This window comes from Arctopsyche grandis, chromosome 12 (assembly GCF_051622035.1).
Source record: "Arctopsyche grandis isolate Sample6627 chromosome 12, ASM5162203v2, whole genome shotgun sequence".
NCBI lineage: Eukaryota > Metazoa > Arthropoda > Insecta > Trichoptera > Hydropsychidae > Arctopsyche > Arctopsyche grandis.
The window spans coordinates 23,490,158-23,506,662 of record NC_135366.1 but is presented as its reverse complement, the minus strand read 5'-3'; the positions used below and the strand labels follow the sequence as shown (position 1 = coordinate 23,506,662).

The 16,505-nt window shown below is 34.6% G+C and overlaps 2 protein-coding genes across 2 annotated transcripts in view; both read left to right on the top strand.

Annotated features, from left to right (window-relative positions):
• The first annotated feature begins 8,443 nt into the window (after nucleotides 1–8,443).
• On the top strand, nucleotides 8,444–10,725 carry LOC143920470 (uncharacterized). The gene is made up of 3 exons (XM_077443354.1): nucleotides 8,444–8,490; nucleotides 8,733–9,493; nucleotides 9,787–10,725. Exons 1-2 carry the CDS (start codon nucleotides 8,444–8,446, stop codon nucleotides 9,340–9,342), a joined length of 657 nt encoding a protein of 218 aa, XP_077299480.1. The 3' UTR covers nucleotides 9,343–9,493; nucleotides 9,787–10,725.
• LOC143920087 (uncharacterized) overlaps nucleotides 8,968–16,505 on the top strand; it is a 38,072-nt gene continuing 30,534 nt past the window's right edge. Inside the window, exon 1 of the mRNA XM_077442793.1 lies at nucleotides 8,968–9,030. The gene's annotated coding sequence lies outside the window, so the exon portion shown is untranslated. The remainder of the gene's footprint in view (nucleotides 9,031–16,505) is intronic.

Sequence of the window (16,505 nt, the reverse complement as noted above, 5' to 3'; positions counted from 1 at the left end):
ATTATATGTAATTAGTTTGTATATCCCTAATAGTTTGTATATGAATAAACTACTTAATTTGTCAATTTGTTCTTTTGTGTACGCTATCACGGACTAGATTGGTTCGTATATGAACAAACTAGTATGTTCATGAATGCATGAAATGTACACTCAGACTTTAACATAAGTATGCATAAAAACAGGTCTAAGCTTAATGATAATCATCAAAATTTACAATTGTAACGAACAATATAATTAGATCTTCCCTTATAAGAAGGTGTCCTCTTGATACTGTACCGTATTAGCAAAGCATTGTCTATTTATGGTAGTGTGCAAGAATTCAATGCATCGCAATGCAATGGTGTGAATACAATACTAGACTCCTAATGAGATACTTGTTATACGATTAAACACCAGTACCCTAGTCTTTAGCTACGCCACCGCGCTTAACCAGTTCCAATTTAATTGGAAGACTGATAAAAACCAGAAAGCAACATTCATTGATGATTGCTTTCCTCTTTGACGTGTCCGTTTGTTACCGCTAGACGGATTTCCATGAAAATCGTCATTCGTATTCTCCACTCATCGGTCTGCACATGTGATTGAATGTCGCGCTTCAACAACCGCTACGTTGATGGATCATGGTGATACTTTTTGCACTTTATTTATTTTGACTTCACCGCGATGAAAATTTTACAGCTCGCTATGATGGAGAGACTTTCAACTATTCAAGTAGGTACGTATGTATACTAAAAATCTAAAATGATCATCCATAAAGTGCGAAATGTATGAGGGAAAACGTGACGAAGCAATGATGCTTAGCACAATGAGCTAGTATAGTAGTTAGGTTTACGAAGGCCCATCCTCACTCCACGAAAAAGATGCGCAACTTTGAATACTGTACTGGCCATTGCTTTTGCGCACCTCTTTTAGGGGGTTTGGTGCAAACGATCGACAAGCGCCAGACAGACTGAACCACAGATTAACTGGATGGCTGCTATAAACGCAATTCTCGACTTCACGAATGATAGATTGCACATCAGATGACGAGTAACCTTTGGATGTGCACAGATGCAATGATTAAAATTGAGTTGGATCTTTCTGGCGAGTTTAATAAGGCAAAATTCGGAACTAAAGTATCAGAAGCACAGAACGTATACAGGGTAGGTATGTCGGGACTTCGGGTAGATTTCGCTTAATGTAAGTGCGAGCAGTGCGCACGCATAAGGTACACGTGTCGTTAATCTGTGGTTCAGTATGTCTGGCGCTTGTCGATCGTTTGCACCGCATCGCTTTTAGGATATCAGGATGGGCCTTCTTAAATAGAAAAGCCTTTAGCTTAAGCGAAGAGACTTAAATGCCATGAAATGGTCGAGAGAGTAGTAAGGTATTTTGGGGGTTCAGGGAGAGGCAATTTTTTTAATTTCCCACCCAAGATTTAGCTTGACCAGGAAAATGCGTGTCATTTGATGAAATACTATGGTTCTTAATCAAATCGATCATTTGTTACTAAAAGTTTAGGCCAGCAGAAACTGCTACATGACAAAGAGGATACAAGAAAAAGCATGGATGCAAAAACAAATATGTATAATATATACTCGTATATATAAAAACTGACAGGTTGTATGTTTGTATGCGCGAGTTCATCGACAAAAAAACAAATTTTAGAATTATCTAAAGTTATTACATCGATTTCGATTCAGGTTCTGATTCCAGTTTCGGTTCCGATTTCGATTCCAGTTCCTATTTCAGTGCCGGTTCCAGATTCCTCTTTCCGTTCCGGTTCCAGATTCCATTTTCAGTTCCGATTCCGGATTCCTATCAAAGTTCCTGTTCAGGATTCCTATTTTAGTTCTGGTTCCAGATTAATTTTTCAATTCCGGATCACGATTCCTATTTCAGTTTCGGTTCCGGATTCATCTTTCAGTTTCAGTTCCCGGTTCCAATTTTAGCTCCGATTTCAGTTCCGATTCCCAATGCATTTGCCGACGATTGTTGTTGTTCGTGATTATGTGTGACCAATGCACCAGATGACCTGCAATTACGTAATCGTATACACAAAGCCGTGCGAAGGGTTGCGATAGTCACGAGCTTCAAAATCTAGGGGCGTAAAATCACAAATTTGCGCAATTATCATCCGTCTCACCTCATACTTTTTTATAATTTTATTCACTCACCTTCCTTGCTGCCTTCCTTTCATCCTTAATACATTCCAGCACTCCTTTTGTCCATCTGCTTTTCCTATGATACCAAAATGAAAATATAAAAAGTGCTCCCATAGTTTACTTTAAGTAACTCGCGAGCTAAGAATATTGAAATAAAACTGCAAGTTTGTTGATTGTAGTTGATTGTAGAAATCACGAGCTTTTTAATTCTACTTTCTAACATTAGTCCCGGTCGGCATCTCGGCAATTATGGCAAACCCTATACCAGTGAAGTATCAGAAATTGAGTTCAAGCAGTAAAAATGAGATTTAATTGCTAGAAGTAAAATAAAAGATCGAATGGGATACGATACAATTAAGAAGCCCAATAATCAGATTGAATCGAAGTAGAAAAGGAGCCCATAATATGACCCAGAAATGATTTGAATAGAATAGGGCTGGGGCTGAGTTTTAGCCCAGACCCTAAACCTGACAGATAAAGGAGAGTGGATATGAGATAATAGCTGTCATTTTCACTTCATCTCAAAAGTGAAATAACTCAAACCGTACGAAAAGCAATTTTGAAGATTTTCCGCGAAACCGAAGTACTTTTTCTTTGTACGTTTCGCTTTGTTCTCTGGAAGCAATTTTATATAAAACTATAAAACGAATTTATTTGAAATGTCACATTTTTAATCAAAAGTGTACACGTACATCTGTACACGTCATAAAACATCCGATTTATGATTCACCTCAAAGTTATCAGGGTGGAGTCGGAAAGGGAAATAGTGGGCAGTACGAAATAATGCGACGGAGTGGGACAGGTGGGGTTTGTTGCCTGACATAAAAACCGTGGAAATGTGAAACCACCCCCTCGCCACAGGTAGGGTGTGACAGGTACGATGACCTATATTCGGAAACAGTCCCACCTTATACAACTTACAGAATTAAATTCGTCAAATTATCAAATACATATTACAAGGGGAAAATTGGATCACACTAAGACTTCTGCGGATCTATAATATGAAAGGAATATATCGCAATGAGATACAAGGGTTGTAATTAGAATTAGGGGCATCACATGCTATGTTTTGCTGCTCAACATTTTAAAAATAATTATTGTTAAGATAAATTGAATAGGTTTTTTACGAACTCGTTTGAAACCATACTAACAGCAATACACAGATATGAAAAATATATACATACCTAATACATCAATAATTTCAATAAAGTAAAATTTATTCAATTCTAATATTCATGCTCAGTGTGTCTGAATTATAGCAGTGTAATTTTTTTAAATTATTTTACTGTTTTCCAGTGCAAATATCGATCAAAATGCAAAAACAACGCCATCCCCGATTTGAGCCTCGCATTTCCCAATACATACATATGTAGATACTTGACGGAAAATCATTGAATAATTTAGAGTTGCATATTTTCCATGCAATCATGTATAAAATATTAACATGGATGCACTTTTCACATTGAAAACAAGACCCAGTTTTGCCGATCAATAAAGTTTTCGTGAGAACAAGCAACCGTTCGCTACAGGGGGGGTAGTAAAATGGGTGAATGGGTAAAGTAAGGGAAAGAAATGAAGGGAGTAAAAAAATCGATATACATATATGTATATATATATATATATATATATATATATATATATATATATATATATATATATATATATAAATATATACATATAATTATATACCATCGAATATGTACATTTGTATGTATGTTGCATCGTTAATTTGGCGAATGTGTCACCTTACATTTTCACTTAATTAATATTATTGTTCGGACGACCTTTATTCGTCCCTTTGCGTTGCTGGGCGAGTTCGTTAAATATACATATAAATCTTTTTGTAAATTGTTTGCATGTACATATGTACATATGATTTTAATGTTTTGTTCGTGTTAAATAAATCATGATGTTACTTTTTGACTTGCCTTAATTTGATTGATTCGCGTTTTTTCTCACCCCTGTGTTTCTATTTCGAGCTCTTCTCGTTCTCATGTGTTATTCTGAATGTACATTATTAAATTGTAATAAAACTAAAAAGATAGCCATTTTATGTTTCCGCATTGTTGAGAAAGAAGACACGCCTACGAAACTATGTAATCGCTTCCGTTAAAAATATAACGGAATACTAGCTTTATTGTTTATGAGTAAGTTATTATTCACCTTTTGATATATGTACATATGTATGTATGTACATACTTGTAATAGTTTGTTTGTGTTTAATTGAATTTTCCTTTTTCAGAAGCTGTTTATGGTTATGTCAATAAAATGCTTGCTGCATCAAGAAACGTACATTGTATGTATGTATATGCATACATACGTACCTATTTCAATTTGTGCTAAGTTATGTATTAAATACCACGCGGTTGATTTGGAAAATGTTTTTGTTCCATCGTTTCTGACTTTTCAAGGACATTTCAATAGAAAGTTTTCCGAGAAAATATTTCCGAAAAGGTATTTCAGTACACCGGCTACTAAACTGTGCGCCGCGATGAATTCAAAGGGGTGTCGCAAAATACTAAACGGTTTCGTATTAATTTGAACTCAATATGTATTTAATATTATCATGTGAGAGATGTATTATTTGCTTACGTCACCAGAACATACTATTTCATGTAGTCACGAGCGGAAAAAGTTGGGTAGTAATTGTAACAGTATGTACTCATGTATATAGTTTATTTATATAGTTGCTTGTAAGAAACGTATTTAATATGGAAATGTGCGAAGCTACAGAAATGACATGTACAGTCATAAAAGATAAATGAAATGACATTGTGGAAGACTTAGCAAGATGGAAAAGGTATGATAAAAAATTATAGAAAAATATGAGAACAGAAATTTAAATTAAATATGTAAGTTGAAATCAAGAGACCGAAAGAAACGATTAAGATTAACTAAGAAGTTAGAAAGAAATTTTCATTTAATTAAGCTATGACGAACCAAACCAAAAAGGACTTGAAGAGTTACCAGAGATTAGATTAGAGTCAAAGAAAACGATCAGAGAAGAGATCAAAAAGTACTTTTTTAAAAATCTGAAACAAATGAGTCAAAAGCAGAAACAAACTAACGACCATAATTGACCACAAAACAATGATCAATTTGGAGAAGTGATGGGAAAATTAAATTATATCAAATGATGACGGACTAAACATATGAAAAATTAAAAAAATATTGGAGTGCTAAAGAACACCATCAAAATAGAAACAGGCAAATTTGTACATCAGATGTACATAACTTTCTTTAACTAATTGTTCAATTGTTGTAAATCCTTTGTAAAAAAGGCTCGGCAAACCTATAACAATGCATTTACAACATTTGAATAATAAACGGCACCTTGGTTATCCTACCTCTAGATGTAAGATATCAGAAAATAAATTTAATTCAAACAAGTCAAAATAACAAATATATTAACTAAAAAATAGAAAACGAAAAACCACTCAACCGACTCAGAAAAGTATCTAAACTAAGAAACAGAAAAGGAAAAGTACACAAGAGACCAACAGCAGACACCACACATTTCACCAAAATCAAATTATGACCAAATATGTAAGTATCAAATCACACAATAAATACCGTAAAAGAGTTGAAAGTAACCAAGAGTATCTAACCTAAGAAACAGAAAGGGAAAAGTATTCAAGAGACCAACAGCAGATACCACACATTTTATCAAACGATGACGAATTAAAAGAAATACTAAATCGGACATTAAATACCGTAAAAGAGTTGAAGGTAACCCGAGGTAAAATCACAATAGAGACCAACGAAAATCCAAAGAAGATACGAGAAAACAAACTGAATTCAAACAAGCCAAAAGAAAAACTACATCAACTAAGAGATAGAACGTGAAAAACCACCCAACAGATTCAAAGAATATCTAAGAGCACCAGAACGTGCACAAGAATATCTAAACTAAGAAACATAAAATGAAAAACACGCAACAGGCCAACCAAAATAAATTGATGACCAAAGAAGTACCAAATCAGACCTTAAATACGGTATCTAAACTAAGAAACTTAGTTTGGTAAGAGTATCTAAACTGAGAAACAGAAAAAGAAAAGTACTCAATAGACCAACAGCAGACACCACACATTTTACCAAAACAGAGATCAAAAGCAGACACCACACATTTCATCTAATGATGACGGACTAAATCAGAAATTAAATACCGTAAAAGAGTTGAAGATAATCCGAGGTAAAATCACAATAGAAACCAACGAAAATCCAAAGAAGATACGAGAAAACAAACTGAATTCAAACAAGCCAAAAGAAAAACTACATTAACTAAGAGATAGAAAGTGAAAAACCACCCAACAGATTCAAAAAATATCTAAGAGCACCAGAACGTCCAGAAGAATATCTAAACTAAGAAACAGAAAATGAAAAGTACATAAAAGACCAACAGCAGACAGCCAACCACACATTTTACCAAAATCAAATGACGACCAAAGATGTACCAAATCAGACATTAAATACCGTAAAAGAGTTGAAAGTAACCAAGAGTTGAAAGTAACCTAAGAAACAGAAAAGGAAAAGTACTTAATAGACCAACAGCAGGCACCACATTTCATCAAACACACATTTCATCAAACGATGACGGATTAAAAGAAGTACCAAATCGGACATTAAATACCATAAAAGAGTTGAAGCTAACCCGAGGTAAAATCACAATAGAGACCAACGAAAATCCAAAGAAGATACGAGAAAACAAACTGAATTCAAACAAGCCAAAAGAAAAACTACATTAACTAAGAGATAAAAAGTGAAAAACCACCCAACAGATTCAAAAAATATCTAAGAGCACCAGAACGTCCAGAAGAATATCTAAACTAAGAAACAGAAAATGAAAAGTACATAAAAGACCAACAGCAGACAGCCACCACACATTTTACCAAAATCAAATGACGACCAAAGATGTACCAAATCAGACATTAAATACCGTAAAAGAGTTGAAAGTAACCAAGAGTTGAAAGAGTTGAAAGTAACCTATGAAACAGAAAAGGAAAAGTACTTAATAGACCAACAGCAGGCACCACATTTCATCAAACACACATTTCATCAAACGATGACGGATTAAAAGAAGTACCAAATCGGACATTAAATACCATAAAAGAGTTGAAGGTAACCCGATGTAAAATCACAATAGAGACCAACGAAAATCCAAAGAAGATACGAGAAAACAAACTGAATTCAAACAAGCCAAAAGAAAAACTACATTAACTAAGAGATAGAAAGTGAAAAACCACCCAACAGATTCAAAAAATATCTAAGAGCACCAGAACGTCCAGAAGAATATCTAAACTAAGAAACAGAAAATGAAAAGTACATAAAAGACCAACAGCAGACAGCCACCACACATTTTACCAAAATCAAATGACGACCAAAGATGTACCAAATCAGACATTAAATACCGTAAAAGAGTTGAAAGCAACCAAGAGTTGAAAGAGTTGAAAGTAACCTATGAAACAGAAAAGGAAAAGTACTTAATAGACCAACAGCAGGCACCACATTTCATCAAACACACATTTCATCAAACGATGACGGATTAAAAGAAGTACCAAATCGGACATTAAATACCATAAAAGAGTTGAAGGTAACCCGATGTAAAATCACAATAGAGACCAACGAAAATCCAAAGAAGATACGAGAAAACAAACTGAATTCAAACAAGCCAAAAGAAAAACTACATTAACTAAGAGATAGAAAGTGAAAAACCACCCAACAGATTCAAAAAATATCTAAGAGCACCAGAACGTCCAGAAGAATATCTAAACTAAGAAACAGAAAATGAAAAGTACATAAAAGACCAACAGCAGACAGCCACCACACATTTTACCAAAATCAAATGACGACCAAAGATGTACCAAATCAGACATTAAATACCGTAAAAGAGTTGAAAGTAACCAAGAGTTGAAAGAGTTGAAAGTAACCTATGAAACAGAAAAGGAAAAGTACTTAATAGACCAACAGCAGGCACCACATTTCATCAAACGATGACGGATTAAAAGAAGTACCAAATCGGACATTAAATACCATAAAAGAGTTGAAGGTAACCCGATGTAAAACCACAATAGAGACCAACGAAAATCCAAAGAAGATACGAGAAAACAAACTGAATTCAAACAAGCCAAAAGAAAAACTACATTAACTAAGAGATAGAAAGTGAAAAACCACCCAACAGATTCAAAAAATATCTAAGAGCACCAGAACGTCCAGAAGAATATCTAAACTAAGAAACAGAAAATGAAAAGTACATAAAAGACCAACAGCAGACAGCCAACCACACATTTTACCAAAATCAAATGACGACCAAAGATGTACCAAATCAGACATTAAATACCGTAAAAGAGTTGAAAGTAACCAAGAGTTGAAAGTAACCTAAGAAACAGCAAAGGAAAAGTACTTAATAGACCAACAGCAGGCACCACATTTCATCAAACGACGACGGATTAAAAGAAGTACCAAATTGGACATTAAATACCGTAAAAGAGTTTAAGGTAACCCGAGGTAAAATCACAATAGAGATCAACGAAAATCTAAAGAAGATACGAGAAAACAAAACTGAATTCAAACAGGCTAACGAAGCAACAGAAGAGGAAACAGAAAAGGAAAAACCACCCAACAGACCCAAAAGAAGCACCAGAAGAGCAACCAAACTAAGGAACAGAAAAGGAGAAGCACTGGAAAGAGCCAAAACCGACCACTAGCATTTCGCCAGAGTCCAATACCCAACGGAGAGGTTTTGCGCAGCCATTGTCGACAGCAGAGCAGTGTCTGTGGGTGGGTGGGTGTTGCGTGGCGGTCACAACTCGAAACAACCAGAGCCAGTACAGCCGTCGCCGTCGATCGGCTGACACGCGGCACAACACCTGCGCTACCAAACACGCAAGTAACACACACTTCCCTCCCCCACCACAACACCATTTTCACCATCAATCCATCTCTGGTGTACACACAAACACCGACTTCAAAGGGACACCCACCCAAATCGATCACTAAACTCCTGCTAAGTGCGTCGCACCCTCAACTCTTGGAGCTTGATATGTGCGTACTATCATTGTACTTCATTGTAATGAATCGATTCGAAAGTGGGACGGTTTTCGGTTTTCCCGCGGGAAGAGCGCTTCCGGTTTCGTCTCCGGCTAAAGCCCGACTCACACCAGCGGCGTGTTGTCGTGTCGTGTCGTTCGCCGCGTTCTAGTGATCGATGTGACTTGGTATAGATTTTTTCATCTCTCTGCATTGTTGTGTGTCGTTTCAGAATCAAAGCGCTTGAGTTAGATTTTTTTTATCAGTAAATTGTGCTCGGGGAAAAAAAATTGACAAATTCGAATGATTTGTATCTAGTATCGGTCCCTGATCACATATTTATACATTTTAGAAAGTGAGTGTATACATTTTTCATCTCTCTGTGTTTTTAAGATCAATGCACTTGAGTTAGATTTTTTTATCAGTGATTGTGAGAAATTTTGATTGATTTGTATCTGGTATCGGACCTTGATCACATATTTACACTTTTTAGAAAGTGTAAACTGCATTGTTGTGTGTCGTTTCAGGATCAATGCGCTTGAGTTAGATTTTTTTATCCGTAGATTGTGCTTATGAGAAATTTTGACAATTTCGATGGATTTGTATCTAGTATCAGTCCCTAATCGATTTGTTTATAATTTTTAAAAAGTGAGTAAAGATTTTTCATCTCTCCGCATTGTTGTGTGTCGTTTCAGGATCGCTTTGTTTCGGGTGTTAGATATTTGTTATCAGTAGATTATCCTCGTGAGAAATTTTGACAATTTCAATTGATTTGTATCTAGTATCGGGCCCTGGTCACATATTTATACATTTTAGAAAGTGATTGTATAGATTTTTCATTTCTTTGAATTGTTGTTTCGTTTCGATAACAACACACTTGAGCTTTTTTTATCATTAATATTATTTGTACCTGATGACATTTTTATATTTAAAAAAAAATAAGTGTATCTATCTGCATTGATTTTTGTCTTTTTATTTTGGGCTACATTTTTTAACAGTAGATTGTGTTCGTAAGAAATTTCAACAATATTGTTTCCAGTATCGGTCCCTGATCACATTTTCACACTTTTCAGAAATTGAGTACTATTTTTAGGATAACTCGATCGCCATTAATCTTATCAGACTGAAACAATTTTTTTTTCAAAAATTTTAGAATTTAAAAAAAAAATAATTATATAAAAAGAAAAGATTTTGCTGAAACTTTCTACATATTTATGTACAATACATATAGTGATACTCTTTTTCAAACGGAAGTGGTGCTTTCATTCACTGCTAGTTTTGATGTTGATTCAGCTGTTTATGATTCGTACATTGTTTTTTTAATTTAAAATACCTGTGATACTGTCATTGTCTATAAATAGGCATATTTTTGTTTATTTAAGTCTTGCCAGAGATGATAAATAGTACAGACACAACTGTCAACAACACCTTGGCTTTATTTTGTATAACTAGCATATTCGTTATTGAAAGCCAAACCAAAACTAATTCAAAATCTGATTTGTACATATATCCATAGTATGAAATACAATTTTTATATATAAAAAGTCATTCATGTAATAAAAATTAATAATTATATATACGGCAATGCGGGAAACTTTAAAAGTTCAATATATGTATGTAACGATAATATTATTCCAGAGAGCTTTCAACGATAAGGACCCTTTCAAAGTCCGAAATAAAATGTGCACTTAACCTCACTCAAGTTTGCTTTTTCGGCTTCTTTACTTTGGGGGATGAAAGTTAAATGGAAAGGGATGCAGTATACATATATACTCGTAAAAGCATGTTTAAGGCACTGTCAACTCGACTGTGTACTAAACCAGGCATAAAACAAAAATACCAAGACCACTATAATGATCGTTAACCTTTGCGTTACATTTGTCATCCGACTATTTCGACCTCTTACTTATACTGTAAATTGTTTTTCTGCTATTTTTTGACATTTATATACGCTTTGCAAAATTTCAAAGCAGCACTAAAACGTTGCAAATGATGCAGTTCATTCTTACACGTGTATGAACGTTTCTACATATTCAAAATGATTATTGAATCATACTATGTATACAATGGTGCTTAGCATTGGAGATAAGATGCATAGTGAAAATAGTAGTGATACACGATATTAAAAATATGGATTAGTGATTACTAGACATCGGATAGTCATTAGGGCAATTTGCTTTTGAGGGGATATTGCTATGTAATTAACGCCCGCTTTAAAAGCCCACATCATGAAGCCACCTCCCCCTCCCCCCCAATAAATACAATCTGAGAGACCCTTTCATTTGAAAACGTCGTTATAGCTGTTAGCCTCGTTTTTATTGCTCTATTGCATTCAACACTGTTGGAACGTGCATTGTTATTTGTCATTGCCCTAATGACTAAAGAGCGGCTACACGTGGTTTATTTTTCAAATAACAATAGACCGCCCCATTAGTGTTGAAAGCATTACAGCATTTTTTATGTGAAAAGCAACTACTCTTGGCCTAAGTCTACTGATGACTAGTCTTCAGCATTGGGTAGGTGTTTGTCAAATAACAAATTTACATTAGTTTACAAAGCAAGACAGGAAAAAAGCATGGTTGACAAAAGTGAACCATTTTTTGTGCAAAAAGCGTCGTCTCAACGCCGATATCAGCTAATGACCATAGAGTGATTAATAATCACTGTATTTCTTAACAAATTTTTTGCCGATATTGATAGGAAAACGTCTTGAAAGTGTTGACTATAATCACTGATTATAGTCAACACTTTCAAGACGCTTTCCTATCAATATCGGCAAAAAATTTGTTAAGAAATACAATACATTTTGAAGAACAATATAAAAACTTCGGTAGCAGCGCAATTATTTTTATAAAATACATTTAATATAGTAATTCAGCAGTCCAATTTATTTTTTTCCTTTATCAAAAAAAATATTTATAGCGCATTTTTAAGCAAATTTTTCATTATATATAATACATATAATATTCGCAATGACTTTTTTTTAACAATTTGTGAAAACTTTTATATAAAGCTAAAGACCATATATTTTTTTTTTGTTTTGGAAAATTGAATTTTTTTAAAAATGTACAATCTGCATAGAAAAGACCACAATAGTTGAATTAAATTTTAGATTTTTTTTAAATCATATTTTACATACTATTAATTAGTGGTGAACAAAAGCACTATTATGAAAGCTATTATTAGCACTATTATTACAAAAGCACACAAGTTTCCCAATAAAGCTGTTTAATTTAATTTAAAAATCCAAATGATAAACCAAATTCAAATCAATTGAAATTTAGCTTTCAATAAAATATTCAGTATGCGCTCGTCTCGTAGTAACGGTGGAAAAATACTTTTATGTGAAAATGTGTAAGAACCGAACGTTTTGTATGGTTAGTTGTTTAGCACTTTGGATACAGAGTCGCTTGAAGAAAGAGCGAGTGTGTCGAAATAAAACCAATGTCACTTTGCATCTCTTTCACGCTATCTTCGATTTGGTATAGCGAGAGCGGGACACAAGATCCAACGGCTGTTTAAATTTGCGCGCCAAATCCGCGCGTGGCTCCGGAACAGCGCACTTTTCCTACCAGAATCTTACAAGAATTTGGCAAAAGCTTAAGCCATGCTTGGACTCGGTTCAGCTTAGATTTTTGTGGTTCTGTTTGGTTCCCACAGCGGTGTAAAATCAACAAAGAGTAGACGAGTAACTGTACCCGCCGGTGTTTATTATGCACTGATGAACTCACTGACAATGAACCGGTTCTGGTCTGGACAAAAAGGCGAAATACCACAACGAATACTACGGAGCACACCAAACACTCCCAATGTGCGTCGTCGTAACTTACGCCCATGGGTTACGCTTCGCGCCATTTGTGCGTAAAAGAACGTAACGCAAATCGTACGTAAGTGCTTATTTTGTAATTTTTTAAAAATAAGTTTTCATAAATGGCCTTTTACCTAGATAAATTCTGCAACTTCACGCCAGGGGCGAAGGCCCCGGAGGGTGCCGGAGGGCCCGCTGAATTCTGGTATACATATAATTTTGAAAGAGTCTTAGTATATATGTTGGTTTTTTCGTGACAGTCAATTTAATAAAAAAAAACAAATGAATTTATATAAAATAAAACTATTCAAATAAATTTGATAAAATGTTTACTATTATATTAGTCATGTTTAAGCGGTTTATATTACAAATACCGAGCGAAGCCGGGTAAAACCACTAGTAGTACATATATCCAAAAACAAAAAGTATGATACCGAACAATATTAGTTAATGAACAACACCATCTAAAAAGCTGTCGCATGGAAGAACTAATGATAGAAGTGTTAACTTTTAACACGTAACTTTTGACATATTTGTATATGTACATAAGCTCGCGATTTTCATATGACTTCCGGTCTGGACTTGAACTGGAAAACACTAACTGAGTGGTACGTGGTAAGTGCTTTTTTAAAAATACTTTTAAACGTGCGAAAAAAACGCATTACCCTTAGCCCATATACATGGTACATAGTTAGGGCTGCCAGATTTATTAATATTCAAACCGGGACACTTTAATTGTAATCCCCCCCCCCCCAGGTACAGATATTACAAGAATGATAAAAAAAACTTTGTAAAAATCGAAAACTTAAATTTAAGATCTTTCCTTTTATAAACTAGAATTCCCTTTCTTTATCATATTAAATGAAAATAATTACATATTGCCAAAGATTGAAAAAAAATTGATTTTCTCAATTTCCCTTTTTCAACCATGGATAATCTACGGTGAGATCGAAATTCGTGCATTTTTTTGCAGCTTCATAACTGCGGGGAGTCGGTATTTCTAAACACAAAACAAAGGTCAAAAAACTATCGAAAACCGGGACATTTGGCTGTAGCGAAAGGTCCTTTCGGGACGCCGGGACGAGAGGCTTGAAACCGGGACAAAACCGGAATACCGGGACGCCTGGCATCCCCATACACAGTCCCAAAAATCACTCCTTGGGTTGTTTTCGGTGATATTTTATCCTTGTATTTATCCTTGCTTGACAGTGATGGATAACGTTGAATCCCATATTTGAAGAAATGTACGAGAAACTTGTCGGTTGCATATAAATATGCATACACGTGCGACCTCCCAAACATGTGCATTCTGCACGTGCAACTACACCCGAATTCGGTTTCGGGGAACACCCACTATTTACGTTTATAGAACACCCACTGTTTATAAGCCAGGGACGTGATGTCCCATACCACTCAGTATGTTTTCGCCCTTGGGGCGCTGACACACAGAGTGGTACGCGTTAAGTGGTTTTTTTTAAATAGTTTTGCACGTGCAAAAAAAGCTAACTAACTTAATAAAATATTATAATATGGTATACCGGTGAAATACAAGCAATAAAATTAATTTACGTTTCCATGTGCACAGGATCTGATGAGCTTAATACTATTATAACATAATATTTTTAAATAAAACTGAAAAAACTACGTAGTTTATCTCTACGGCAGATGATAAACTACGTACTTTGTCTCTTTGACAAATCGCCTAACTAATTACCCAACAGATCGCTGCACCTATGTATGTACATACATACAATACTAGACATATGTATAATTGAGGTTTTCGTTGACTTTATACATGCATGTATGTACTATACGTTTTCATAAATACATATTATTATAAATTTTACGGTCAGTATTTTATTTCAAATTGTTATTTTTCAAGGTTCTTCGTTTTTAGAAAAAACATACACCACATTAGAATTTGCGTACTGTTCAGTAATATTCACGTATACAAAGCAAATTTTTCCATGCATGAAGTTTGCTTCAAAAGTTTTTTTATAAAATAGTGTAGGTACGTTAAGGCGTAGATACACGGAGATGCGGCACGTGTTTATTTTTTAGATAATTTTGCATATGTAAAGAAAACGTTAGCAAGTCTGATCTATGCTATGTGACCCAGGCCAAAAATCACCCCCTGGAGTGATTTCGGTGATATTTTATCCTTGTATTGACATAAGTTTGACAGTGATCGATAACGGTGATTCCCATATTTATTTATTTACATATTAGCCACAGTGATATTACAGCATACTCTAACGCGTCATTGTGACCATACATATTATAAGCTTAATAAAAATACTATATACATACATATATATAAGAAAATAAGCGAGACATCTACATATGTTATACATAGATAATAAAATAATATTTAAATAGTGATGACATAGTGGGTAGGATGGTTTTTGAAATCCTACCAACTTTGATGGAGGAACTGCTTCAAAAATAAATTTAAAATTAAAATTAAATCAGATAAATTGGCAAATTCTGATAGGAAACGATCGACTTGGAGTCACAAATATCCAAGTCTGACGAGCAGCGTTAAAGATTATATTCAGAATAAATTCTTTTCAATCGCGATCGGCTAATGAGATCGAACCTGGCAACCTCTCGGTGCTTAGTATCAACGCAACCACCGAGCCATGCTGCTGGCTAAAGAAGTGTAGGAGAAACTTGACGAAATAATGAAATCGCACTAATTAGCAATGATCTGAAGAAACGCTCTTCCCAGTTTGAAACTACGAGCACGTGCATGACGTATGATTCAGTGTGTTTTCGCCCAAATTGTTTATGGAGCACATTTGTCATCCATTTTGTCAATATGCGTACTCTTCTAAAGCTTTAGACTATTACATTATCATTAAAAATATATTTGTAGTTCTCTAATGAGTCTTCACATTCTTTCAAAGTGTAATTTTTAATATTTTGAGGAGCTTTGTCTGTTTAAGAAGTACATACATATATGTATGTATTTCATTATGATAACATATCCAAGGCAAGGAGACAACTTATATCAATATTTTATTACTACAATCGATATTATAGACATGAATACAAAACATTGCACTTATATGCTTTATTTACATAATACGAATCAGTAGAAAGTTCTAGAATTTTCCACATTGATAATATTATCTTCAACTGAAAATACCTGAAGTTATATTTTTGAACATATTTAGACATATTTCCGCATTCATCATCATAGACCCAAGGTGAATGTAAACATGTCCCACATATTACGCACGCTTCACCTACAATCATTTTCAGTGCAATTACCGGTAAATGTGCATACTTTTCCGCGTACTCGCCACGATTACGCAACCCCATTTTGTTTTCAAATTAATTTCCATTGATAAAATAATACAGAGTGTGTATTTCAATGGTATTGTGAGCGGTCTGCATTTACCATTGCCCCATTATAATACCCACGTGGCAAACTGCTCGGTCCAATAACTCGGCATAGAGAAAAAAAAAGACAACAACCAAAAGCCATTGACCCAGGTGTGTTTTGTCAATTGGAAATTTAT